Genomic DNA, 26,584 nt, shown 5'->3' on the forward strand with positions numbered 1-26,584 from the left:
GGTTTTGTGTTGGCTTTGAGGTCATGGTGTGACTCCATTTGTTTTTGGTACACTTTTTCATGGGATTACTTGTGGTTTAGCACTCAGAGCTTCCCTACAAGCAGTTGAAAGGCAAATGGCTAAAGGAATGTATACAGTGACACTAAATTATGTCTGTAGAGGAGTTTTCCCTATTGTTCTTCAATGGGAACAGAGAAAATAAGGACCACAGACAAAAGTGTAGATTCCTAAAGGTTAAAGGCGATGTTCATTAGTACCATAAAAACCTCCCAGGAGTGTTCTGCAGTTTGGACAGGACAAATGTAGAGCAAATAGTTCCTAGGGTAGGAAGTCTGTTCAAGAAAACCATTGACACAGAAAAGAGCAGAGTATTAAACTGCTCTTGTGATTTCATTAGAAAAATTAAAGTGGTTATAAATGTACTGCATAACTTGAATATCTTAAACGTATTTGTGTTTAAACTTTGCTCTTTCTGGTTCCTTCACCTTCACATGATCTGGTGGTCTATGCTGTGTGTGCCTGGGAACCTTGGCAGAAACCAGCCCAATTAGAGAAACCTGGATTGCAGCTTTTTACTATCAGGGAAGGAAAGAAACACACAGAAAGGTGCTTGTGTTACCAGTTATTTCTTTCAGTAAATAATGTTAATGACATAGGGCTTGTCAGCAAAGCACTAGTGAACCATCAAGGGTTGCTGCCCAGGGCTGGAGCCATCAAGTCCAGCTTAAATGTTTCTGTCCACATCTAAACCCAAAATAGGAATTCCTCAAACATCTGTGTAAGTCTTGTCCCTTGCTGGGCCAGCTGAACTCTTGTAAGCTAAAGTAATCTTTTTCTTCCCTTAAGTATACTCAGAACTACTTGTTTACAGACCTGAGGTGCTTGTTATTCAGCCTGGTAATGAAAATGCTTACCCTATGTACGTGGAGTATCAGTCATAGCGTGCTCTGTTTTTCTTCATTTTGGATGTAATTGTTTAGTGCAGTGACCAGCAGTGCAGGAGATGTCGAGCCAATTTCTCACAGATAAATTCAGTAGGAAGAGATGTTGCCTGGGGGATCTGTCATTCACTTCCTTTTGGATTTATTCTATGGAAAGTACGATTTCCTTGGCTCAGAGAAAAAGAAACTCCCAATGGCTAGGCCATACCCTAGGAGCAGTGGTGTCTGGCCTCCAGCACCTCTGCACAGCTGACACATCCAGAAATTCACATTTCCAGTTTGTGACTGGACCCAATCTAAACACTATGGGTTCTTTTGGGGTTTTGGTGTTTTTTTAGTTACCTGTCTGGGTAATGCATGGACTAGGAAGTGGGCAGCAGTGGTTATGCTAAACTGTTTAAATCGTAGTAAGATTTCTTTAGTTTAAGCTAGTAGTTAAAAACTACCTCGATTATCCTTCCTCTAGAAGGAAAGAATGAATTGCCAAAAAATACCAAAGAAGATGCTTTGGTAGGCATGAATGAAGTGTTTGTGTAGAGGGATGACCACAGTGCAGACATCTTCATTGCGTGGTTTAATTTACTTCAGCCTGGGATCCACAGGCTCAGCTGCACAGGCCATTCTCCTCAGTTTTGTGGCAAGATCAAATCTACAGATTCCTAAATTTTGGGTTCTTCTCCCCAAGATTACTACAGCCCTGCAATGCTGGGTCTGAAAACGGATCAGGAAGTCCTTGGAGAACTGGTGAAAATGAAAGTGCCAGCTGTGGCAGAGCTGATGGAAAGACACGGCGTCATGTGGACCCTTGTGGTGTCACGCTGGTTTATATGCCTGTTCATTGACATCCTTCCAGTAGAGGTAATCAGTGACATAAACTTCTTTTAATATACACTCATCACTGTTTGCTACTTAACTTGCAACGCTTTAGTAATAATTACTCACTGTCAATTACAGAGCTCTAACGCAAATTCTCTCCTTCCCTGCAGACTGTGCTCCGAATATGGGACTGTTTATTCTACGAAGGCTCAAAGATCATCTTCCGCGTGGCCTTAACGTTAATAAAGCAACACCAAGCTTTTATTCTGGAAGCCACGAATTTCCCTGACATCTGTGACAAGTTTAAGCAGATCACCAAAGGAACACTTGTAACTGAGTGTCACAGCTTCATGCAGGTAAAATTCTCTGCAGCTTTTAGTCGTTACACATTAAAACCAAGATTGACTTAGAAATGTTCTGCTCAGTCAAAAAGATGGATACAGTTGAGGGGCATGTATCTGTGGGGATTGCCAAAAGGATGAAGAACGTTTTTATATAAGAAAAGCAAACCTTTTAAAGAATTTAAATAATTATTCTCTAAACCTATATACACTAAGCCATTCCCATTACCTATCATACAGGGGGAAAATACACTTTTTGCCTTTTTTAACAGGGCAAAGAGAAAATAACTTTAGTGCATTCTTCCAGTGAACAATGGATTGTGTTCCTGTGGTTTTTTCAGATGAATTGTAAGAGACTATTGGAGAATAGACACAAAGCGAGTTTTAAACTCACATTGACAAATCTTCATAGTGCCAGAACACAAAGCATTCTGTTTGGAACAAAAAGGTAGCACTGGGTTCTCACTTCCAGACAAAAACCCATGGAGTTGAGTACTCAAGTCTTATGACAATCTGCAGACTAAGAATTATTCTTGTAAATTATTAATAGGTTGGATGCTAGATCTGTATGGAGCGTTATGTTCAGAGCTTAAGTCAGAAGATGGAAATGTAAAAGACAGTAGCTGCAAAAAAATAACTCCATTATCATCGTTTGCTAAGTGTGCACAAAACTACATCCCAGCAGGTGACCTTTGCCCCCAGGAGAGTTTCATGCTCATCTCAGAGCTCTGTGCATAGGACTCTCACAGTACAACATCATTCCTGTTACATTTCAGTTTCGCTCATATAGAAGAAAAATAAGCTGAACTTAATAGTGTTTGTGAGTCTGACAAGGGAAAAACAAATCACAGGTACAGCTTTAATTTAGAAGGGAGATGCTTGAGGGGTTTCCTATTCCATAAAAGCATAAGGGTTTTGTTACATGTTAACTGCCATGAGAGCATCAGTTCAGAGGCTGATACAAACACTTGTCCTTGTGAAGGACTTTTTTCCCCTCCTTCCCCCTCTCTCTAATTACAATACATTTTACAGCAGCTGTTTTTAGAAAATACAGTTCCCTCTTCTTTCAGTTACCCTCAAATAAAACATTTCATTTTAACTGTGTTGGTTACTGTAGTAAGAGGGCTTTTGAGACAACTGAATAAACAATTTAGGTTGGGTTCTTATGTAAATTGAAAACATGTACTTTTGGGTTTGGATTTGTTTGGTTATTGGTACTTTTTGGTACAGATACCTGTACAGGTTGTAACAGTTGAGTGTTTTATGCCTCCCTTCCCCTGAACAAGAACTTAGCTTTTAGTTTAACAGAACGCAGGCTGCTTTACCAGAACGCTGTTCAGAACTGGCTCCTTTATAATCTTATCTCCAGAGTTTTCAGTTACAAACACAGAGAACAGAGGACCCTACACATCTTAACTGGATTCAAGTGCATGATCTTGCAGCTTGCTTCATAGCTTAGTTCAGGCAGAAATTTTAACTGTTGTGAGCTGCAGCAGAGTAGAGGAAGATGCTGCCGTGTTACAAGGAGGCCAAACAGCAGTAAGGGTTTCACAGCATGGGTATCAGCGCAGGGGTTTCACACTTCAGAGAACGACATGACACCACCAGCCTGCTGTCCAAAGCCAGCATTTTAACTACGAAATTTCTCCTTTTGCCCCCAGAAAATATTCACGGACCCTGGAAGCTTGTCCATGGCAACAATCAACAGACTCCGAGAGACTTGCAGAGAGAAGTTGCTTTCTCAGGGATAACGCCCCAGATTTAAGCAGGGGGGCAGATACTGCAGCAACTGACACATTCCTCTACTTGCACTGACTCAAGCACACTTTAAGCTTTCCATGAGTTAACTGACACTTGACCAATTTTTTCCTGCCTTTCACGTAAGTGTTGTTAACACTTTGTACTGTATGTCAGACTTCCTAACTGGAACTGGTGGTTCTGTTCTTGGTTTGTCTGTTGTTTTTTTAAAGGATTAAAGTTTTCAGAGTAGAATGTGATCAGTGTCAGGACACTCCTTTTAAAAAAAAAGCAGTCACTGTCCTTGTGTTTTCAGGGCATTTTGTAATGGTAAAAGAAAACAGGTGTATAAAATTACATATCCTTCCTACTGTATTAACTGTGACACTGCTATCATTTGTACAGAATAAATTAATTTAATTTGTCAGAACCTGTTTCTTGGTGTGAAGAGAGTAAAATATCTGATTTTTTTCCTGACTGCCATTAGTTAGCGAAAATAAAGCAGTCTCCCTTTTTCCTTGCTGCTATCACCTAAACTCCATAAAAATGGCAGAGTGCAGGGCAAGAGGCCAAGTAGAAGGTGATATTTATCCTCACTAGCGCTGTGTAACAGCTCTTCAGATAAAGAGAGCAACATGCACAAGTCCAGGCTACAGAAAGCAGCAGCAAGAACTCCTCTACAATGACTCTTAATATTTGATATGCTTATTTGGGGTTTTCTAGCTCTAGCACAGCAAGTAACAAGCAATTTGACTCAATTCTGGAAGTAGCATCTCTCACTTTGTTGTAAAGGATGCTGAAAGCAGATGCTGCACTTCTACTTTGTGCTGGTGTGCTGAGATTGCCCTACAGGTGCTATATCCTCAAATTCCTGTATTCCTAAAGATTTGGGGAGAAACACATGTAAAGATAGCCACTTCCTTGACAGGGTCAGCCATCGGGCAGTTCCAAAGCTGCACCTTAATGCGTGTCTGAATCTCCTACTCCGGGCAGAAGAGCAGAGCAGCAGCCCTTCCCCAGGCGCTGGCCACCTCCAGCCCAGCCAGGCCGGGTGTCCCTCACTTGTTTCCTTGTCCCTGCAGAGCCCTCTGGTGGTCGGATCCCTTCCCTCGTCCTCCTGCTGGGGAAGGGAGGGAAGACAACTGAGGAGAGGCCAGCAATTTGGCTTTTTATTCTCCCGGTTGAACTACTGCGGAAAGCCTCACCTTTTAACACCACACTCGTTTTCTGTCTCTATTCCAAGCTATCTTAATTCCTTGCCAAGGGCAGCTTATGCTCCCAGCTCCCACAGACTGAGTTTCTCTCATCCCTCAGCAGGGGAAACATAATAAAAAACAAACCCCAAAACCAAAAGCCACTTTTCAGAGGAAGTAGATGAGTGCTCTTCTACGCAAGACAGCTAACTCAGCAGTACGATACCAAGCTATCTAATCCTTTATGGTACCAGACATTTTTCCTTGAGTACTAAATCATATGGATATTAGCAGCACCAGACTTATTAGGAAATACTAGTTTATTCACCACTGGCAAACTCCATAGTTTCCAGGTACCTTCAAGGCAGCAGGGTAGATGGTCCAAAGTGTGTTCAGTTGTCCCTGTCAGAAGTGTTCTGTGCAATGTTTCAGACTGCCTTGGTTCCTGCCCTGTATAGGTAGCACTGTTAACACCAAAACATTACTGCAGGAGTGTTGTGGTTTAACCCAAGCAGCAAACAAGCACCACAGGTGAAGCACGGAAGCTTTAAACACAAAAGTTCATTTGCAAGCACATTGCAACACACGCAGACCTCAGCAGACATGTTTCCTACTCTGGTAAGAGCCCAGCTTCAAAATGAAACCTAAAATGTCATTTACACAGCCCTTATACCAAGTGTCTTAGCAGCATGTTCAGAAAGAGCTGCTTAACAGGGCAGAGCAGTATACTGACATTTCTCAGCGAGCAGCGATTTAATGGAAGAGTTCAGTTCTCCAGAGCTCAGGTTACTGATATGCAGAAGCTTTACCTGTTTCCACCCACAAAGTCCAAAACAAGGCACTGTTCCAAAGACACACACACAGTTAAGCCTCACCTTTATGCCACACAGAGAAAGAATTAAATATTTCTTTAACCTTACTCCAAATAAAGGATTGTTGAAAGCTTCCAAAGTAGAGCAAAACCAAGATTTCAGGATTTACGAAAAGGTCAAATGTTTTTCAGTGACCAGCAACACTAAGATATACAGAAAAAAAGTGTCTTTATTAGCATTGTTACAGGCAATGCATACATAAGAACTGATCCTTAAAGTGTACAACCCCCCAGCCAAGTTTAAAGCAAGAGAATCAGCAGATTGAGATCTATATTGTACACATGTGCAGTAACAGGATCTCTCTGGACCTTCCAACAGAAGAGACTGAAATCACTTTACAAAAAAACGTAAATAAAAATAACACCCATTTTAAAAAAGTACCAGCTCCTAACAAGCCGGCAGAGCATCAAAAATATCAAACAGGGGAGTTGTCCAATCATAAAGAGTTCCTGTAAGGTTTGAGTATTGCGTTGTTCACACCCTGCATATGCCAGGCATTGAGTTTAAAGCTTAGTAAAAAATACACACCTAAGAGACGAGGTGGAGTATAGATCTTAAATTTCCATTTTGTCAGTTGTTACTAAATTTCTTTAAATGAATCATCAGTATCATTAACATCATCCCCGGGTGGCAGCAGTACAAAGAATGAGCCTTTTCCCTTTGTTAAGAGTTCTGAAACTGAGTCAGTGTGAATTAGCAACATCCCTCTCTGGAAACTTTAGCTGACATCACCTTATGCCAATTCCAAAAAAGCACCCTTAAAAACTTTTAGCTTGTTTCTAAGTGGGTAAATATTTCAACTAGTTAGCAAAATTAAACACCAGAATTTTCAGAAGTTATTTCTGTGCATAGTTAAATGCTGCAAGATGATTTCACATTTAATAAAGCAGACTCGAAGAAGAAGCAATTTGCAAGAAAAGGTGTTCCCTTACAATATCAATCTTAGCTCAGGGGAAATGTGTGGGGGTTTTTTCCCAGCTTCTTGCAATTGCTTTCCATCTACACTGGGTTTTAGTGCAAGTCATTAAATTGTTTGATACCCAGCGTGGCTCCTCTTCCTGCCAATCAAATAAGCAATCAAGACAATCAGAACAAGACCAGCAAGGGCTGCACCAACTATGATAGGGATCAGCATGTTATTTTCATCCAGTTGACATTCTTCCACTGAAGAGAGAGAAAAAGACCCACATTAGGCACTAGTGCAGCAACAGATGGCTATAGCCGTAACTTCAACCTTCTGCTCTCAGCACACAGATTAAACTGGCTCATAACTTCTAGCCTAGCTTGCCAACAACCACAAGGAAGCCAAGTCCAGTAACTATGATCATTCAGTAACTATGATCATTCTAGCATTAGTTGTATGCACAATATAGAGATTTCTTATAGCTGTTTTCTTCTCAAGAGCTGTCACTGTTATGCACAAGCTTAGCTATCATAAACATATCCAAGTGACTCCTCCCCTAGCCGCTTTGCTTTAACCACAGTCACAAAGGACAGCATTAACCAAGAGTCAGGAACTTCCCAGAACTTTGCCCCTTTCATACAACTGTGTGCACACAGGAGGGAAAGTTAATGCTCTTCCTTAACAATTCTTTGGATCACAAGGAACAAGTCCGAGGTATTTCAAAGCTTTTTACATACTTCCCGCACTAGCCCCCACAACATCTGTAATGTGGCATGTAAAGACCAAGCATGGCACTCACAAGCTGACTTTTGACTACAGAATATTATATCTTTATACCAAAGTGCTCTTCACAAATCTTAAGTTTCCCCCAACCCAGTGTAAACCTCTTACCTGTCCCGAATTTGTCTCCATCGATCTTGAAAACCTGGATCTGAACATTAAACACATTGACAAGGGCTTTGTCGGTGACCTGGAGATTCTCCTCTGCACTGCACTTGTAGGAGTTTCCTACTGTAGCTCTCAGCTCACTCATGCTGTTGTTCGATGCTTCAAACTTGGGAACTGTGGGAGAGAAAGCCTTATTACAGAATCCTGAAGAGCAAGAGCTGTAAGCTCATAGAGCTTAAATTCGATGCATTCATCTCCAACATTTCTAGCATGTTATTTAATGCAGGCAACCCTTAATATTTATAGTAGTAGTCACTGAAAGTTGACTTCTTAGAAGTCCCTACCTTTGGCTTCAGAAGGCAGAGTCGTGCTTACAGTCACACCTTGCAGGAAGAATTTTTCAGCGCTTGTGTTCTTTTTAAAAAAGAAACCAAACCAGTAGTTATCATTAAAGCTAATGATGTACAACAAACTGTTAACATTCTGGTGCAATTCTGCAAGCATTTTGAGAAAGGTTTTCAAAGGATAGTCACACAACTGGGATCAGCATCCAAAGGAAGAGCTTAATTGCTCTTTCAGAGAGAAAAGCTACAGAAGGTATGCATCTTAGGGGAAATGACTTTGAGGGAGCGCAGGGAAGCAGAGAAAGGGGCACTGTCACGCCTCAGACTGCTGACTTGACCTCCACACTAAAGGTGCAGTCCCACCCATTCCTGACCCAGGCCAGTACAATGATCTGACCTGTGCTACAGACACAGCTTTAAAGCACCTCAGTACCCCCCAGATGTGGGGAGTCATTTAATAGTAACAGGCCTGGGGGATCACGTTTGATCAGTCCCACAAGCATTAAAAGCAGCATGAAGCTGACAAGCACAGTGGATTCAGTCCTCAAGGATACACAGCTCTAATACAGCACAGGGGCAGAGCCGCAGGGAACAGAATTTCCAGCCATCATAGGAGCCCATAACACAAGCACACGTGGCTCTTGGGCTGTACACAGAATATTAATGAGGACTTAAATCCAGTTCCAGACCTGTACAATCAGATGAGATGCCTATTAGTCACAGGCTATTCCTCTGCTGCAGCTGAACTGTTCCCAGTTTGGGCGAGCAGCTTTAGAGCAGGTAATATAATCTTAACAGAAATTCCCATTCCAAACAAAACAGATGGTTGTCTATACATACATGTAGGTACACATGTAAATATTCCTTCCTTACAACAGTTACTAAGTATTAAACCCTCTAAATCCTAGTATTAAAAACAATTTTCTTCCTGTAGTTGCATCTTTTTTCTCTTGTACTTTCCCCAGTGGGTTTTCCCACATGAGAAGTCTTGCAGACCCTACACGATTTGTCGACAGATTCTTACCAATGCAAAGTGGAAGATAACCCTTGTTTTCTCAAAAGTCAGATTCAAGAAGGCAGACATATTGTCGCACGTCCCAGAAGAAGTTGTATTACGTGGTACGAAATTCAGCAGATCCAATCCCATCTGTGAGAGAAGAGGGCCAGTTATGTATGACACATGAGTAGACTAATACATCACCATATGTTCAGTCGGCTTCTAGCTTTTTGTACTCAGACCCACGCAGTGCTGTGTTTGCCCACACATTTTACAGACAGCTGGGCAACATGTGCAAGTTACAGGCTGGTGTAAGCTACACCTGAGTTACCAGGCTGGTACAGAGACCAAAGGGCATCTTTGCATGCCTGACAAAGCTTTCTGCAGCCCTGACGGCCTGAGGCCAATAACCTGCTCCTTTCTCCACACTCAACTTCTTTGGTCCTAGCAGCATAAGGAAAAACATCAGTAACCACCACTGCACAGGAGGCAACAAGCTATAAGATACTGCTTTGCCATAAGGGAACTCCTTGTGAGCATGGTCATCTTGCACATCACTTCAGTTCAAAATGCTTTAGCGTTGCCTGTCATACATTATTTTTATACTGTCCTGTATCTGCAGAAGGCTGTGGGTTAAATGCACTTCCCAAGCAATACAACAGAAACCTTCAGTAGCTCTTAGGTCTTCCAAAGTCACGAGGGTCAACTGTTTGCCACCTCCTTACTGGTCCTTACACTGGAAATCAGCTGTTCTAGCACAGCCAGAATGCCATGTGACAGGACACAGCTTAGGGACTTTCACACAACTAATGTCGCTAAAACAACAGCCCATCATAACCAGCTACTGTACAGCTACACACCAGCTATCAGTGCTCATACTTTACCTCTCAGTCATCATCATCATAAATAAACACAACAAATGCCTTTGCATCACCACATACAGCATTAAGCAGCTAAAATCCTATACAGCTACCACCCTCCCCACACACTGGGTCCTTTATCACTGGGATCCAACTTAAACTACACAAAAGCAGCCATCATTTGCTTGCCTGCACTTGTCCTCATAACCTCAGATTAAACCACAGGATTGGAAAAAGCAGCTTCTGATCAAAGGTCCTTATAACAAAGCTTTACTGAACATGAAGTTTTGCTGACCCTTTGAGATTACGCTCACAACTTTGCCTTACCAGTTAGCAGATAACTGGTTTGTCCACCGGGGTGGCAAGCTGGGCTTTGCATCAACAATGGCGGGAAAGAACCTGTGCCAGGGCTGGATCTTACATAAACCATGTAGCATTTCTGCTGTGAAAATCAGCCGCTGAGTAGCTTTCAAGCATTAAAGCCAAGCCCAAGCCTCTTCAGTGCTGGCTGGAAGTTAACTGAGTCACAAGCCTGCCCAGTTTCACAGTAGTAATAATTTCCCCTTCTAATAGTCATTCAGTGTTTTCATTCAGATGCCTCAGGCCAAATTCCTGTATTTTATTTATCAGTTTTAAAAGTCTGTTTAGATGGCATCTTTGATAACAGGATTCCCCTATTCATTTCTTGATAATTTTTACAGCTTCTGCGGAAGTTTAGTACTCTTACTGAGTGGAAAAATCTTTAATGAACACTTGCAGTAGAAGAGAACTGTTTGAATTGTCACTAGTCCAGTCCAAGTTAAGCAATTCAAACAGAGGACAATCATGGATGCACACTATAAGGATCTGCGATTATTTTTTTTTAAAGCCTATAATAATTTACTAAGTTTTCCCCAAAGGAAGAATCTGAAGGCTCTGAAGAATGAATAAAATGTACCTTTTCATCCTTTTTTAGATAGGTGATATTAAGCTGTAATCCCATGTAGGCAAGTACACAGGTTCCATTTGGACCAGTCACGTTGTATTTACCAACTGCAGGATTTGGGGGCGATGCAGTTGGTGCAGGGCTAGTTGTTGGAACCTGGCTAGTAGTTTGTTTAGGAGTTGTAGGCACTACAGCAGTAGTAGACATCATATCTTCAGCACATTCTGTCTCTGGAGAGAAAGGAGAACAGCCATTACCAAACAAAATGAAGCTGTGGGACGCTCTACCTTTTTAATCCTCAAGGGAAAGGAGGACACAACTTCAAATAGCTTTTCTTAACAGAAGAGAAACTGAGGAGAAGCAGAGAAACACAATGGTAGAGCATTACTTAACTCTTGTTGCAAAGTTTGAGACACTTTTAAAACCTGGCATGTGAAAATGACACCTCTGCTGTTATGTACAGAAGTTCATGGTGACTGCATTTGCTTTTATTCATGTCCGTCATTTCACTCTGCCATCAAGTCAGGACAAATAAGACACTACTATGTCAGAGCCAGCGTTGCCACTGTATGTTCACAGCAAGGCTGAGATGACAACCCCTCAGACACTCTGGACACTCGTGTGCCAGAAGCAGAGGAACAGTTCTCCTTCCCTTTGTTAAAAGTGGCCTCTCAGGAGCTGTGTTTTTCTCCTCCCCCTCTCTCCCTCAGTCATGCTACCAGGTTGCGAGGACCCTATGTCATAATTTTGGCAATACCCACAGTACCATTAAAATACTGCTGGACTTCTCAAGTCCTCATAGCAGTGCTGTGGCTCTTCTGTCCTTAACAAAGGGACTCTAAGACACTGCTTCTGATGGCAACTGATTTGCTGTATCCTCTCCCTTTGGGTCTCATGCCCATCCTCCTCTTTAGTCTTGCATTAGTAGTCACCCACCGCCAGGGGTACAATGCTGAGTGAAGATGTGTAAGACTGCCTTCTTTTTTCATCCAGTTCAGCAGCAACTTCCAAGGCAAAAGGTGAGAGAACAAACAGTGACTCCAACTTATTTGCCAGAGTACTCAGAAAGGCCTGGCAGAAAGATCTTTACTTGATCTGGGAGCCAAGAAGGTTACTGCACTGAACATCTAAGCCAAAACCAAAGGTCACAGCAAAGACACAACCGTAGTAGAGGCTTCCATGTTTCAAGCCAAGGCCATGTCCACGTTCCAGGTCTAACAGCTTGCAGCTTTATAAGGATGACAGTAACTGCAGCAGCAGTTCTGACTCTGAGGGCCTACTTCTAAAATTTAATCCACGCATATCTTGCAGATACTAGCTAGCTAATAAATAGCCTCTGAACTTAAACAGCAACTTCGCTTTCAATTATGGCTCAGAAAGAGGAACTCTGATCACACCTGAACTCACACAGACTCCAACATACCATGCTTTCCTATTTCTGCTCCATTTCTGGAAAGCCAAAGAGCAGAGGGAAGGCAGATGAATGGAGAAATGACCCTATCTTTTGTAGACTTAATAGATACTAGTTAGGTCCCAAAATGGGTTAATTTTCAAGCAAATAAACCAAATGGCAGCTTTACTTGGTACATCAGAGAATTTCCCTCCATGTGCAAGACAAACACATACAGCCTCTTACTCAACTTAGTAGAGATGGAAACAAGCGGACATTTGTCCTAGGTGGAGTCTTGATACAGTACTGAACTGATTTACAGCATAGCTCCTAGTAATCTCCAAAACAGATTTGGAGATGAGACAAATTCTTATGTCTTTTTCCGACAGTTAAAGGAAAGCAGCTGGCAAAACTACCAACAGATAAAATTTAAGTCTCCTTTTCTTCAGAGCTGCAGATAATCACTGCCATAACCTCAGTCACTAACTTCTAGGTACATCAACAGAAGCTACCATTACCAGTGATACACAGATGCACTGAATACTGACTCTTCTTCCCTTCAGTAAGCCCTGCCAAGATCACTGGCAGAAACATCCACTAATGAAGGAGCTGCAGTGGAAAAAAAAGTTAAGTGAGAATTCCAGATCTAAAGTTTATCAATAACCAGCTGCCAAAAGGATAGGGAAGTCTCAAGCCTACAAGAGTGGAAAGAAGGAACTGATCTGACAAGAACAAGGTGATTTCAGGGTCAAGATTTTTTAGTATAAAGTAAGAATTCTTTAACCATCTGAATAAACCAAAAACAAACAAAAAAACTCAAACACACACACAAAAAAGAGAGCTCATTACACAGTAGGAATAGGAAAAAAATATCTGGGAGCAGTCCCAAGACAGTAATAAAAACTTAGAGATGATGATAATTTGAAGAAAAGAATAACAAGAATGTGGAAAGAAAACTCCTTGAACTCAGACCAAAGAGTGTCTATCCATCTTTTGGGGCAAAAGGCCCCATATCCCTGGAGATATTCAAGGTCAGGCTTGATGGGGCTCTGAGCAACCTGATCTGGTAACATTGTCCCTGCTCACTGCAGGGAACTTGGGCCAGATGATCTTTAAAGGTTCCTTCCAACCCAATACATTCTATGGTTCTACCTCAGGATGACAGGAAATCATGTTTTTTCTGAGGAACAATAGTTTCATCACAACAGTGATACTACAGGATGGAGAAAGGTAACTCTGGGGAAGTGATCCTAGCAAATACAGTGTTCGTATTACTCTAACAAAGAAGAGAAGTAATTAGGAACAGTAAAGAAAACAAATGCTGACAAATTTGTGTTGCCTAAGGATCATGCTCCTGAAATAAGGCTATATATACTTTTTTTTTAATCAAAGGACTATGTAAGAACAGATAACAGGCGGTGTTAAAAGGAAAATTATTACACAGTAGGGAGATTTTACTGAAGTTTTATAGAAGTTAAAAAACAGCTTTTCCTAGTATCATGGTTTATGTTCAAGCCTGCTGATAACTGATCACTTATCATGCTTATCCAGTATAATAACTGGCTCAAGACATCGTATTTAAAAAATGAGATAGTTCTGAAGACTGAAGTAATAGAAACCAGGGTTGGTTTTTTTAAATTATAGATATAGGTCCATATTTTGCTGCAAACTAGTTCACTGAATGGAAAAGACAGATCAGAAGAACAATACACATTGAAATCTGAGTCAGAGCCAGCCATAAAAGAAGTCAGCTCCGGTACTACCATGCATCAGGCAAGGTACTTTTCAGAGACACAGGACATGGTATAGATACTCCCTGTAGAAGGCACTTGTTCAATGTATCCCTCACATGCCAGCACTATCTACTTTTTAAGATTAATTTCAACAGGTGCATAAATGGGAGTAACAGCACAAGAAACAGTCTACATTTCCTAGAGAAGATCAGACTTCTTACTTGCCCTAAAAGTAAGGCAAAGATTTATCACACCCTAAGATACCACAGGTGATCAAACATCAAGAGCCACGTAAACTGAAGAGTGCTGCCACAAAAGCAAAGGACATGGACACACTATGAAGCAGTCTGTCTTCTAATTATAGCAGTGAAATTCCTAAATGCTTTTCAGTACAACCAATCAGGACAAAAAGTCATTTTGTGATGGAGCCTGACAGAGAGAACATCACTGTTACAGCTTTTATATAAGGCCTCCTGCAGGAAGGTGTATACATCTGCTCCCTACAGACCAGCTCTCTATTGTCCGCCATTGTATCCCTAATTTTCCCCAGAGCATACAGTAACTGGTTCAAACTACTCTGGCAGAGGCATAATACTTGGAAGGTATCAGGTACTTCATCAACTAGGATTTTGGCCATGTGCCCAGCTGACCTACTGCAGCATGTGTTTACACCCATAAATAATCATGAACAGGAGGAACATCCTCCAATACCTGGTACGAAACCCACTGGAACACAGTGCACTATCTTCTAGTCATGATCAACAGAGAAAATGTGAAGCAGGTCTATTTATTTCCAAAGATGTTGCTATCAGAGCTTTAGATCCAGTTTTAACCTGTCTAAATATGATTAGCCAGGACTTAAAAAGAAATAACCTATTATTGGAAATATTAGCTCACCAAGTTCATTTTCTGCTACAAGATACTTACTGTTCAAACTTAAAGTGCCATTTGTGAGATAGGCTTCCAAAGTAACATTGCTAAAAGTAACGTTCACATTCTTCATATTGACATGCTTGGAGCTGATGCATCTGTATTTTGTGCCCAGATTTGCCTCAAAAATATTTTTACTTGATACTTTCTTTATTTCTCCTGTAAAAAGATTACATTGTGTTAGTATGTAACAGTATTTACAAAAACAAACTGGTAATAAATCTGGAAGGGTTATACAATGAGAACAGGAAGTTTTCATTTTACCTGCAGTTGCATTATGGAATAAAGTTGCATCTGACAAATTGTAGTGGAAAACTAGCTCTTCGACTTGGTATTTGTCTGCATTTTCTGAGAAATTCAGGCTTAATGAATGTCCTGCTCCAAAACCCAATACCAGAATTGGATGAGATGTGTTACCTGTACCACATGAGCTCTCTGGCTTTACTGTAGCATTTTGAGGAAGAAAAAAATATACAAACTGTAGGGTAGAAAACAAAACAACACAGATAAATGGAATGATGTAACAACTTTTCCTTACTGCTTTTTAAATATCTTATGACAATGTTATAAAACATACAGCTGGCATTCATATATGCTATAAGATGTCTATTTATATCCTTGTATATAGCAAGTAGCAGCTTACTGACACTTGGATTTCTAAGAATATTGTTGTCTGAAATCTGAAGACAAAACAGTACATACTCACAGCACTTCTTAGACTTTCCCCCCCCCACACTGGCATGATGAATTTGCAAGTACTTCTATACTAAGTGAATCAAATCTGGCAAACTCCAGACATGTGAAAAACTGGAAAATTTAAGCTTTGCTTCTGGCACTACAATTGAGTAAGAACAAAAGCAAATGGCACAGCCTGCACAGTTAGGCTACAGTACTTTGAGTTTATTACATATTGAGAAGTAACTCAGTACCTGAAGACCAAAACAGTATTTGCTGGAAAGTTATGAGCTTACTGCTTACAAGAAAAACCAGCCAAAAGCATGGCATGAAAGCTGTCACCTCTGAATGCAAACTTGCATACCAGTATCAGCAGGATTTCAGATCACTGAAAAAGGGGACTATGCAATATAACTCCCACCTCCAATCGCACGCAGCAAGTGCACCACTAGCAAAGCAGTAAGATTTTTTTTAATCTCAAATGACATCAATGTCTATGAAAAAATCAACTTCAACGAGAGTGCCTCAGAACACGCAGCTGCAATGAGACTATAGATAATCCACAATTCCCATTCAGTAGTAAAGATACTAAAAAAGTAAACTGAAAAGCAGTTCTTTACTTGAGAATAACAGTCTTAACTTTCCATTAACAGGTGTTTGCTGTCAACATGGAACTTGTATGCACTGCGCTAGCCTGTAGATGCACTGAAAGCTAGAGATGTGCTCAATGGGAAAATCAGATTTCAGGGAAGTTTAAAACCTACGTGCCAAAGGCCATTTCAGTTCAGATTTAGTCCATGTAATTATGACCAAGTTAAGTTCACCAAAAGATGACTGGAAACTTTTTTGGTTTTGCTACTCCAATGAAAGCCATTTTAGCTACCAACAGGACTGGGGAGGAATTTCAGTCACAAAAGTAATTTCACACACATTGTTTCTGGTGGTTTCAGGCAGTGTTAACCCTGTTTAAATAGAGGCAGCATCAGTAATAAAGAAAAGTTGATGCAACACGAGTGGGACGGAGCAAATCTTTGCTGAAGCGTATTTTCATGCTTAAATATTTGTTCAAAGTTTAAATATTGCACACATGCAGAAATACCACACATTTCATAAACACAACTTAAGAGACAAACAGTGAGATAACCCCCTTACCTCTTTTTGCCCACTGCTTTTGTACTCCACTGAGAAGGCCACTGTCAGATCAGCAATTATGCAGACCTTACCACTTGCATCTTTCACCTCAAATGAAGAGGAAGCCTGTAAAAACCCTGTTAAAAATGACAAGTGGTGAACTTAGTGTCATGGAAGTTTTTATTTTTTGATCCCAAAGAGACAAATGCTTACAATTGTACACTTTAGGAGTACATCCTAAACAGCAGTTGAGTTTGGAAGCTTGGGCACTAACAGTCTCTATAATAGCTTCAAAATCACTAACACACAAAGGACAAATTTAAGACTCCATTTATAAAAAGACAAAGCCACCCAAACCAAAACTGTTGACATGCTAGGTCCTCAGAGGACAAGAAAATCTTGCAATAAACACCAGTCAGACCGTTCAAGGCAACTACTCAGTGTTCACCCTACACAGCAACTATTTTGCAAGCTTCAGCCAGAATTGATTCAGCAGATTTGATCCTGGATGCCTATAGCACTCGGCCTTCCCCCCACCAGCACACCACACACCCTTCATTCCTCTTGTACCAGGACACTCAGCTGTACATGTGCTGAATGCAGCATTTAGAAAGCTAGGATTGACTGCAGATGTTTTGGAAGGACTGCCAAAAATAGCATGACTGAGCATGTCACCCTTGCCAGGAGAACTTCTATTAAATGTCACCACACTCTCTGCACTTGAGAGGAGGATAGGGGCCAAGACCTTGACACTGACAGAGGTTATGTTTTCCTGAGTGATATAAACTAACCTCAGACCGAGATGCTGACAAAACCATTGCTTTTCCCCCACTCCAGGACAACTGGCCACACCAGTTACTGACTTAACAGGGTAAGAACATGTGGCGAGAGGAGCATGAGATTATCCTTTCTGACAGCAGCGCAGACTCAGGCCAGCATCCACTGACAACAAGGCTTCACCTAGGTGACACATGTTGCAGGAGGTCAGATACAGCCAGAAAGCTGGTTATCTCATACTTCATTTGCAGTAAGGGCTAACTGGACAGTGCTCCTGGATCTGAAATTACACCAAGGTGTTCAGAGTGCTTTATTGTAGAGCACTGTATTTTTCTGACTCTCAATCTGTCTTCACACACACACATTCAAAGCAAACCTCATTGCAAAAAGCCTGCACCATTTTCATGCTAGCACTTTAACAGCTTGCACTTGCAGAAAACCTGAAAAAAAAGCAGCTGCAAGACATAAACCACTCCATTTATCTCAAGCAAATAAGCTTTAAAGAGTCAAACATGCTAAGCCAGTCAACTACTGATATAACAAAAAGATACAGCTGATGGATTATCATTAGCTATCTTCCCTCCCCAAGAAGTTTTCAAAAAGCAGGTCTCAATTTTAAAACTTTTCACTACAAAACCATGGTGCAAGTAATTGTATTAAGACAAAATTACCAGGAAAAAATGGACTTATGTTAGCTCAGCTTGGGTAGATGGCACTTCAGTTGTAAGAACGCATTGGAAACAATTTCTCTGGCACTCAGCAAACATTTTCCCTTGTTGCCTTCCCCTTAGCAACAATATATCCTCCCCCAGCATCAAAGCAGGTCAAACTTAAGCTGGAATTCCTCCACTTTACTCAGTTGTTTAAAGAGTCTAGACTTGAAACCACAGCTAGACAGAAGAAAGAAACTCCTTAAGATAGTGTAGAAAACTGGTATTCCAAGGGAAAATTGTCCTGCCTTTGACTTTATGTCCAGCTCATAACATGCACTAAAGAACATATATTCACAAAGAAAATGGTATTTATTGCAGTTTAGTGCAGTGCTAGAAATAAACAATACTTCTCTGCACGGAAGTTTCCTTCAATTAAATTTACATCTGGAACTTGTTTACATTTTACCTAAGCACTTATTTTCTCAAGGGCAAGCTGCTTAGACTTTCTTCAAGATTTCTAGCACAGCGCAGAGTCAGGGAATAAGAGTCTATGGCTACTTGAATTGACACTACTAATGGAAAACATGCTGGAATGAAAGTCTTCAGTGTGCACGTTGGCTCCCTTGTTTGATAGTTATTAAAAAAACTTGGCAATGTTAGAGACACAAATAAACGAGTAATAGACAGTTGTCGTGGTTTCACCCAGTAGGTGGCTAAACACCATGTAGCCACTCACTGCCCCTCACGCCCCCAACCCCAGCCTCCTCAGTGGGGCAAAGAATCTGAAGAGTAAAAACAGAACAAAAAAACCCAAAGAAACCAAAGCCAACCAAAACTCATGGGTTGAGATAAAGACAACTTTAATGACTAAAATAAACCAAACTGAAATAATAAGAATTGTAATAAAAATATGAATAATGATAGTAAAGCAATCAAAGTTATACTCGGCTCACAGCAGCAACCCTGGCTGAGCATTCCCAGTAACACTCCAGCAAAAATGCGATGGTCACCAACTGAGGGAGTGGAACTGAATGGCAGATGAGATCTTTAGGGACAGCAGCCTTCCAGAGAAGGGCACCCCCAGCAAACTCCCCAGTTTATAGTGAGCATGATGGTTACGGTATAGCATATATTCTGCCGGCCAGCTCTTAGATCACACCTGGGTCATCTGTTCTTGATTATCTGTCCTGGAAAACCCTGGGCTTTTGTTCCCTCAACATGTGCAGGGAGGAGTTGGTGGGGGATGGGGAGGAACAACCAAAATAAAGTAGGAGCACAGGTGCAGACAAAAATTGAAAAACTTGCATTAGTGTAAGCATTACTTAGCAACAACCAAAACTTCAGTGTGCTATCAACATTCTTCTTAGCACGAATCCAAAACAAAGTCTCCATACTTTCTATGGGGAAAATAACTATCCCAGCTAAAGCTGTAATACCAGCTTGTTTTCACTAAATCAAAGACTGCAATTCTTTCAGAAATGCAGCTCTGCTGAACAGAAAATTGAGTTCTACAATTCAATCCCAGTAAAACCAGGATAGCAGCAAAACAAGCAGAAAATAGTAACTTCTTTAAAAATACAGGGGTAAGAAAAGACTGAAAAACAATTAAGAAAATGTTGCTGACAAAGAGAAATGTGACAGACCTGCCCATTACAGATCATTCAGAGAAGAACAAAAGACAACGCAAAGGTAGCAGAAAGCACCAAATGGAAGATGGATTCTGGGAATGAAGAGCTGACAAATCACCCTCAGTAAGTTTAAGTAGTAGAGAACAAGGGGTGTGAACAAACAGTAAGAAATACCACCTGCATAACTACTAGGTTTCTGCAAGGTTAAGTTTACACCAGGATATGAATCCTGATTTTGTGTATGTGGAACAGATGCTATAAAGCCCAATTCCTTCTTAAGAAATATTCAGCAACTGCTGGATTTGCAGTGTCAGTGGTGAGACAGAAGCACTAAGCACGAGACACTGAGCTGTCCTTGAAGTGACAAGAGGGCTGTCTCAGTGCCGCTAAGCCGACATGCACAAGGATGATGATCAGACAGCACTGTGCTGCAGCATCATCTGCTTCCACGGTCTTGGGGCAGAGACAGAGAAAAACACAGATGGAACTGAAACATAAGGGATATAGAGGTGAAGAAAAATCAGAAAAAAGCACTGAGGAACAATTCAGGAGACTGAAGGAAAGAAGGTCCTGCCTACTCCTCACTCCAACCAGTTTAAGGCAGAGGAACAGCTCGCTGGGTTTGGGAGGAAAGCAGCTGTTGAGTTTGTGAAGGCAGTTTCAGTGTCAACTAGTGATTAATGCATGAATCATCACCAGCCCACAAATAGAAAGAGCCTACAGTCAAAATGTCAAGAATATAGAAAAGCAAACTGATGTTGAATCAATCTGTCCTGGGAATATTTCTATTAAGTTACATAAAGTCTTGCTCAATTTTATCATGGCATATCTACAAGTTGGGAATATTGCTTGTATATCTCATAACAACATTGTTCTTTGTTATTTAACACAAAAACTGATACAACCTCCAGCTTATTAAAACTTTAGTCTTTAAATGCTCTTCTTAATGAACTGGAGCATCCCATTTGAAAACTACTGTGGTAGAGCAAGCGCAGTACTTCAGAGTTACACAACTGAACAGCTCCTAGACTTTTCAATAGCAAAACGTTTTGTCAAGTTCATCACTCATTTGGCTGGAAATACTATGTTACAGACAACTAGTACAGGAATCATCAAAAATGTACTAGCATGAAAGAAATTTCACTTAGTTCAGATGCTTCCTTTGTACTCCAATAGATACTGAAAAAGGGCTGCTTACATAATTATTCTAGCTGCATATTTGCAATTGAAAATCATAAAATAATCTCTCCTTTTGTATCTCATTTCTGAAATTATAGTCTCATGCAAGAAAAAAAATTGAAGGTAAAACTGTTGAAGCCACAGCTAGATACGTTACTTGAATTAAATCCAGCATCCCTTATTTAACATACCTACATAAACCCCAAGCAGAGTGTGTGAGCTACAATAAACAATTCAAACAAGACTAAGACTCCCTTGGTTATATAACAATTTATCTTAAAAAAATCTACCTCAAAAGGTTATGCTTGTTTTAAGCTGAAAACAAAGTTAACAAAACAATCTAGCACATTTGAACAGTCTAAATCTGAGTCCTTTTGAATATGACTCTTAGAATGGCAGGCTTCCCAACCTCTTGACCACATAAGGATGCTTTTGGGTTTTAACCTTTTTATAATTGAAATCCTGCTAGGCAAGCACAGCTACCCTTGGGTTACTGTCTCATATAATGGAAACCTAGTAAGGGAGAAAGATTAATGGTTGCTGTGCTCTAAAAAGAGGTGAGCATATATTAATGGCAATTGTTTACACTGCTTGCAAAGAGGACTTCAGTTACTATAGTTAATGATTTACTTTGCCTCCTATTTCTATTAGAAACATGGAACACTGACAAGGATCTCAAACACAAAAAGCTACTTTTATGTAATTTGGGTTTTGTTACTGTATTCATATTTCCTGCATAAATGAAAAACTCTAGTATTTTTCTGCTTTCCTCTTGGAATAAAGGACAGCAAAGCCATCCAAATCCACCTGGGCACATACTCCACATCATCAATGGCTTAAGCGACACAGATACCTATTGGATGGGACTGCCTGCAGTTACGTTGACTACGGCATTGGGAAAGAAAATCATGGCTGGCTGCAGCACAGCTCGTCCAACTGATCCCCACAAGCACTGTGACAGTGGTTCAAAGCATCGCAGCCTGGTCATACACATCAAAGACTCTGCTTGGCTACAGCCTACCTTGTAATTACCGCACAGCAGCACTTTGGAAGTGAGGGATGCTCACTAAGAGACACCAGAACTACAAAATCATCCTGTACCTAAGCTTCAGCACTGCTGTTTGCCCTGCACCTTGGCCCAGATGTTGTTAGGGTATACACAGTGAACGCTGCTATCTATGGGGCATTAATCCAAGGAGATAAAAAGTGCTGGTTCTTATCTGAAGGTTTATTTCCCATTGTACATGTTAACAGAAGTGCCCACTAATTTACTCATTCTGATGTTTCTGAATGATCCTGTCATCTCAGTGTCATTTTATGAACAAAGTGGTGACCTTAGTCACTGCATCAGACTCCTAAGTCTATGCCAGAGAAGAGAATGGAAAAATTCCAGAGGAGTGATGCTCTCCTCTAATCGCTTGTCTTCTAATTTAAGCCCCGCTCCCAGAGGCACAGTTGATACAAGTCCTTTCTCAGAAGGCCAAGTCAAGATCACTTGCTTAGAATCCAGGATATATACTACCTTGGGATAGTACAGAAACAAACAAGAACTTTTAATTTTTGGGTGTTTTTTTTTTTGAAAGATCACACTATTTACCAACACTAACATTTCTGGGGTACAACCAAAAGCAAGAAAATCCCATGAGAGACTTGATGCATGAACCACTTTGTGTGAGATAGGAATGGTCTTCATAGAATTATGAGTTACACTTACCTGTCACAAATGGACTCAGGAGACTGGATACTGGCTATCTGAAAAGTATACCAGCAAAAGACAAGGCTGGACTCACTTCAACTGCTGTTGGACACGCTTGAACACAAACAGTGGTAGAAAGGTGGAACAGAGCTTATTTAAAGAATGGATGAGAGTACTTTACGGGAGAAGAGAATCAGCTGCACTGGTGCGGGTGCAGCACCTGATTATATCAAGTTCCTGATCCAACCCTAGACAATGCACCCTTGCCAACTAACAGGGGCAAATTCAGGCAGTCTCAGATTACATTTTTTACATTGTTTATTTCCATTAAGGTGGTAAACATTTTGTTTCTCAGCTCAAGTTTGCAGATGAATAACCTCTGTCTTTATAAACTAATTTATAAAAGTACAAGAGCATTAAAAATGAAAGGCTATTTAGCAGCTGTACACTTGCCACTTGGCCAGAAAATTGCACAATTGCACCAAGTTTAGTCACATGAAGTTCCTTTAAGGTTTCCTATCTAGAGGAAGGAAGTCCTGGGATAGCTCTACAGCAGCTGATTACATGAGTCTCCCAGGAGGTCTGAACTGCCACGGATAGACCCTTTTCAGTATTCACATAGGTTTATTTTGCATTTGCTCTCCTTAGCGCTGCTCTATCACACCACACAAGTAACACACATGCTTCAAGGTAGCTGCCAGCCCCAACTACTGTTTTGGAGGAAGAAACACTGTGTTGACAACTTGAAGAGAAAGCTTTCCCAGAGGAAAGGATATTGGGAAAAAGATAATAAACCAACTGCTCGAGTAAACCACTCTCCTAGTCCTAGCAAGAAGAGAGCAGATCTCACCCCAGACATAATTCTGCCTTGTTGAGAAATCAGAAGCCAATGACACTGAATGCAAGAAAACTATATGTATTAAGTGTGGACTACTGTGCTCAAGCTTTAACACCAGGGAGGGAGCAGCTAGACAAGTGCCCACTGCTCAGAGCTGAACCACATTTGGAATTCTGTACTCTACTGCCAGGGTGCTACTAATACTCTCACACTTTGAATTACAGAAGAAAAAGCAGCACCGAGTCAGTGTTGCTGGCAAGTGACAGAGAAGGTTAAGAAACAGTTACCCTTAGATGACAGGGACACTGATCCACCTTGAAGTCAGATGTACAAAAAATATGGAAGCCTGATTTACCAAAACATAAGATATATTTTAAAATAGTAGCCCTTTAATTTAGAATTAAGCTAATGCAATAAAGTGCTCAAACAGCTGTTGTAAATACTGCCACACACATACCTAAAAGGGTCTCCAGCCAAGCTTAAGAGAGTAAGTACCAAGAAATTCCTTATGGCACCATGCTTTCTCAAAGGATTTCCAAATAACATCTGTCTTGAGAGAAAAGACAAACTGTTACAGTTAAGCTGCAACAAGCAAAGACGAGGCATGCCTTCTTAGTGCTAGAAATAAGTTATCTTTAAGACATGGAAAGGCTTAACAGAGGTGACAGTAGTTAACTTCTCAACAAAATATCCATCTTTGTTTTCAGTGGCATTCCTCTGCACCTAGAGATAATTCTTCAGTTTATCATCTGCTACCGATAATAAATCATCCTATTTACTACAGAACAATCTAGAAGCAGGTTACACCAAAAATGAAACTTCTAAGTCAGCCTGAACGGGAACCTTGGGAGCACATCTCAACAGCAGCGTGTCAGGGAGCCTGCAGAGTTCTTACTCAGCGAGTAAGAAGTCACTTTACAAGTTGGAAAAGCTGCCCAAGCCAAAGCTGAGTACCCTATCACATGATGACAGGCTTGGGACCAGCACACACACTCAGATCCTTAGAGACTGTGTCAACACACTCAAAGAAGCCATCGAGCAAACACTATGTTAAGGGCAGCATTTGCAAAAGCAATGTTTCGAAAGTCACACAATGTAAAAGCAGTTAATTTTGTGAAAACTACTCTATACTTGGCCTCAGTTTCATACTGCTAGCAATGCCAAAACTGAGGAAAACAATACAACACCAAATTACTCACTGGCTGCAATTTATTATCCAAGTTTCTCTTAACTATCCCTGCATCGGTAGCAACATTTGAAATTCCCCTTTGGACTAGAGTTGTGCAATGGAAACACGTGGATTATGCGTCAATAACCCTGAAATGGCACCATGCTACCTTTTCAAACTCATTTTTCCTTCCTCAAATCTCAGACATTTCATTATTTACTCACTGATACTGAATCCACATCCGATGCTGAACTTACTTCCAAAGAACTGTTTTCTCTGATGTGTTTGTGTTCCAGTAAGGGAAAAATCTACAGGTGCTCTAGGACTCAAAGAGCACAACCAGCTCTGTTGGGCTTGGCGCACAACCCAACCGACCCAACGTGCTCAACAGCAGACAAGCACCATCTTCTCTCCTATTTCAAAAAGCAGCAGCTAAGTTTGGAGGGAGGTACTTCATTTCCCATAGCCCCCTCTCCCTGCATTTATCACTGTATTATCTAAATCTTTTTTCTTCCCATACACGCTTTTGGTATTTGTGAGGAAATGCATCACAAAATCCTTAATGCTGACATACGAAATATTCAGCTTAGTGCTTGCTGCTAAATGTGAATGGAAAACTGAAGCAATAAGTGAGGTGTGGTGAGATATTCTGGAGGGAAAAAAAATATTTCTATTGTCCCAAAGTCAAGGCATTGCCAAACACACTTTCACATCTGACCCGCCCATGCTAATCCTTCAGCCTCCGGCGATTATCACCTTCCCTTCACCAGCATTCACTCAGGCGACTAAAAGGCTGCAAAGGCTAAAATCGGCTGAAGAACTCAGTTCATATCTTCTCATTATCTCATATTCTTCTCCCCTCATTACAGCCCAAGCCCTGCACTGGCAGGAGAGATAGAGGAGGCTATCTGTACTCTCAGGAGGAGTCTCTATTTACACCACAAAGTTTTCTCCTAAGATTGTACGATAAAGTTATACAGAAACACCCAGCTACTACACTGGCACAAAGCCCCAGTTGTCAGTATATAGTTACTCTGTAGTAAAATAAACTAGCCTGTTGCCTCCACTGCAGAAACAATGCGTTTCACATGCCAGAAAGTGACAAAATTAATGCACCAAATTATGCTCGTAGCTGCTAATTAAGCACGGGAAGACTACTATAGTCCCTGAAAAAATTATCTGTGGCATCACTTAAAAATGACACAAGCTGATTAGAAGGCAAACAAAGGCAATTCTTCATTTAAGCCATAACTATATTAAACAAGCTGTACAAAGAATTCCCATTATAAGACTAGTTCAATGCCACTTAAGTCGTCAGGCCTAAAAAGCGAGTGTGATGGCACTGCAAGTCACTATGCTTTCTAGACTGGCTCGCAAGAGCTGGATGTTTAAACTGCTCAGCGCCCTTTGTGAGTGACATCTTTCAGGCTCAGTGAAACTGAAGTACTGTCAACAACAATAAAGATATTTACTACCAAAGACATGTCAGAGAAGTTTCAAAGGTTGTCACAATCTCTTAAATGACAACAGATAACTGCTCTTAACCGCTGCTTTATTCAGGAACCTTTTTTGCTAGCCACTGAAGAAGTTTCCTTTGCTGCCAAAGCCACATTTCAGAAACTTGATAGCGTTGCATGCTGTGGTTTTTAAGGCAAGAAACCTAAAGAAAGCAGTTACCAGCAAGAGACGATTTCACATAAAACAGCCTTGCTGCACTAACAATCCTTCTCACCAAAGCACTAAAATCTCTATTTCAGCGACATTTCAGATTTCACTCAGTCCATGGTGACGTGAAAGCCACTAAGAGAGGTAGTACAGGCCCCATAGAAAAGAGCTACTTCCCAGCAATGGCATCAGAATTCCCTGCCTTTCCATGCGCCGTGAGAGGTAAAGGCATATTTTCAGGTTTCTCCCGGAGCGCTGTCCTTGGCTTCAGCGTAGACGCTGAGCCGAGCGCTCCCGGCTGCC

General features: G+C 41.0%; 2 protein-coding genes across 2 annotated transcripts in view; one reads left to right on the forward strand and one right to left on the reverse strand.

The window, feature by feature from the left end:
* Positions 1-4,259, forward strand: part of GRTP1 (growth hormone regulated TBC protein 1) — a 37,966-nt gene extending 33,707 nt beyond the window's left edge. The window contains exons 6-8 of the mRNA XM_010182472.1: positions 1,627-1,799; positions 1,928-2,113; positions 3,760-4,259. Of these exons, the coding sequence (XP_010180774.1) occupies positions 1,627-1,799; positions 1,928-2,113; positions 3,760-3,849 (449 nt within the window). The 3' untranslated portion in view covers positions 3,850-4,259. The remainder of the gene's footprint in view (positions 1-1,626; positions 1,800-1,927; positions 2,114-3,759) is intronic.
* Positions 4,260-6,049: 1,790 nt separating this feature from the next.
* On the reverse strand, positions 6,050-16,814 carry LAMP1 (lysosomal-associated membrane protein 1; the record flags this gene model as incomplete). Its single annotated transcript, XM_010182473.1, has 8 exons — positions 6,050-7,064; positions 7,696-7,866; positions 8,037-8,106; positions 9,061-9,183; positions 10,831-11,048; positions 14,869-15,030; positions 15,136-15,349; positions 16,699-16,814. Coding segments are annotated over 8 exons (1,214 nt in total), but the record flags the coding sequence as incomplete, so codon positions are not given.
* Between the last annotated feature and the right edge of the window lie 9,770 nt (positions 16,815-26,584).

The sequence above is a fragment of the Mesitornis unicolor genome, unplaced genomic scaffold, assembly GCF_000695765.1.
Source record: "Mesitornis unicolor isolate BGI_N332 unplaced genomic scaffold, ASM69576v1 scaffold26424, whole genome shotgun sequence".
NCBI lineage: Eukaryota > Metazoa > Chordata > Aves > Mesitornithiformes > Mesitornithidae > Mesitornis > Mesitornis unicolor.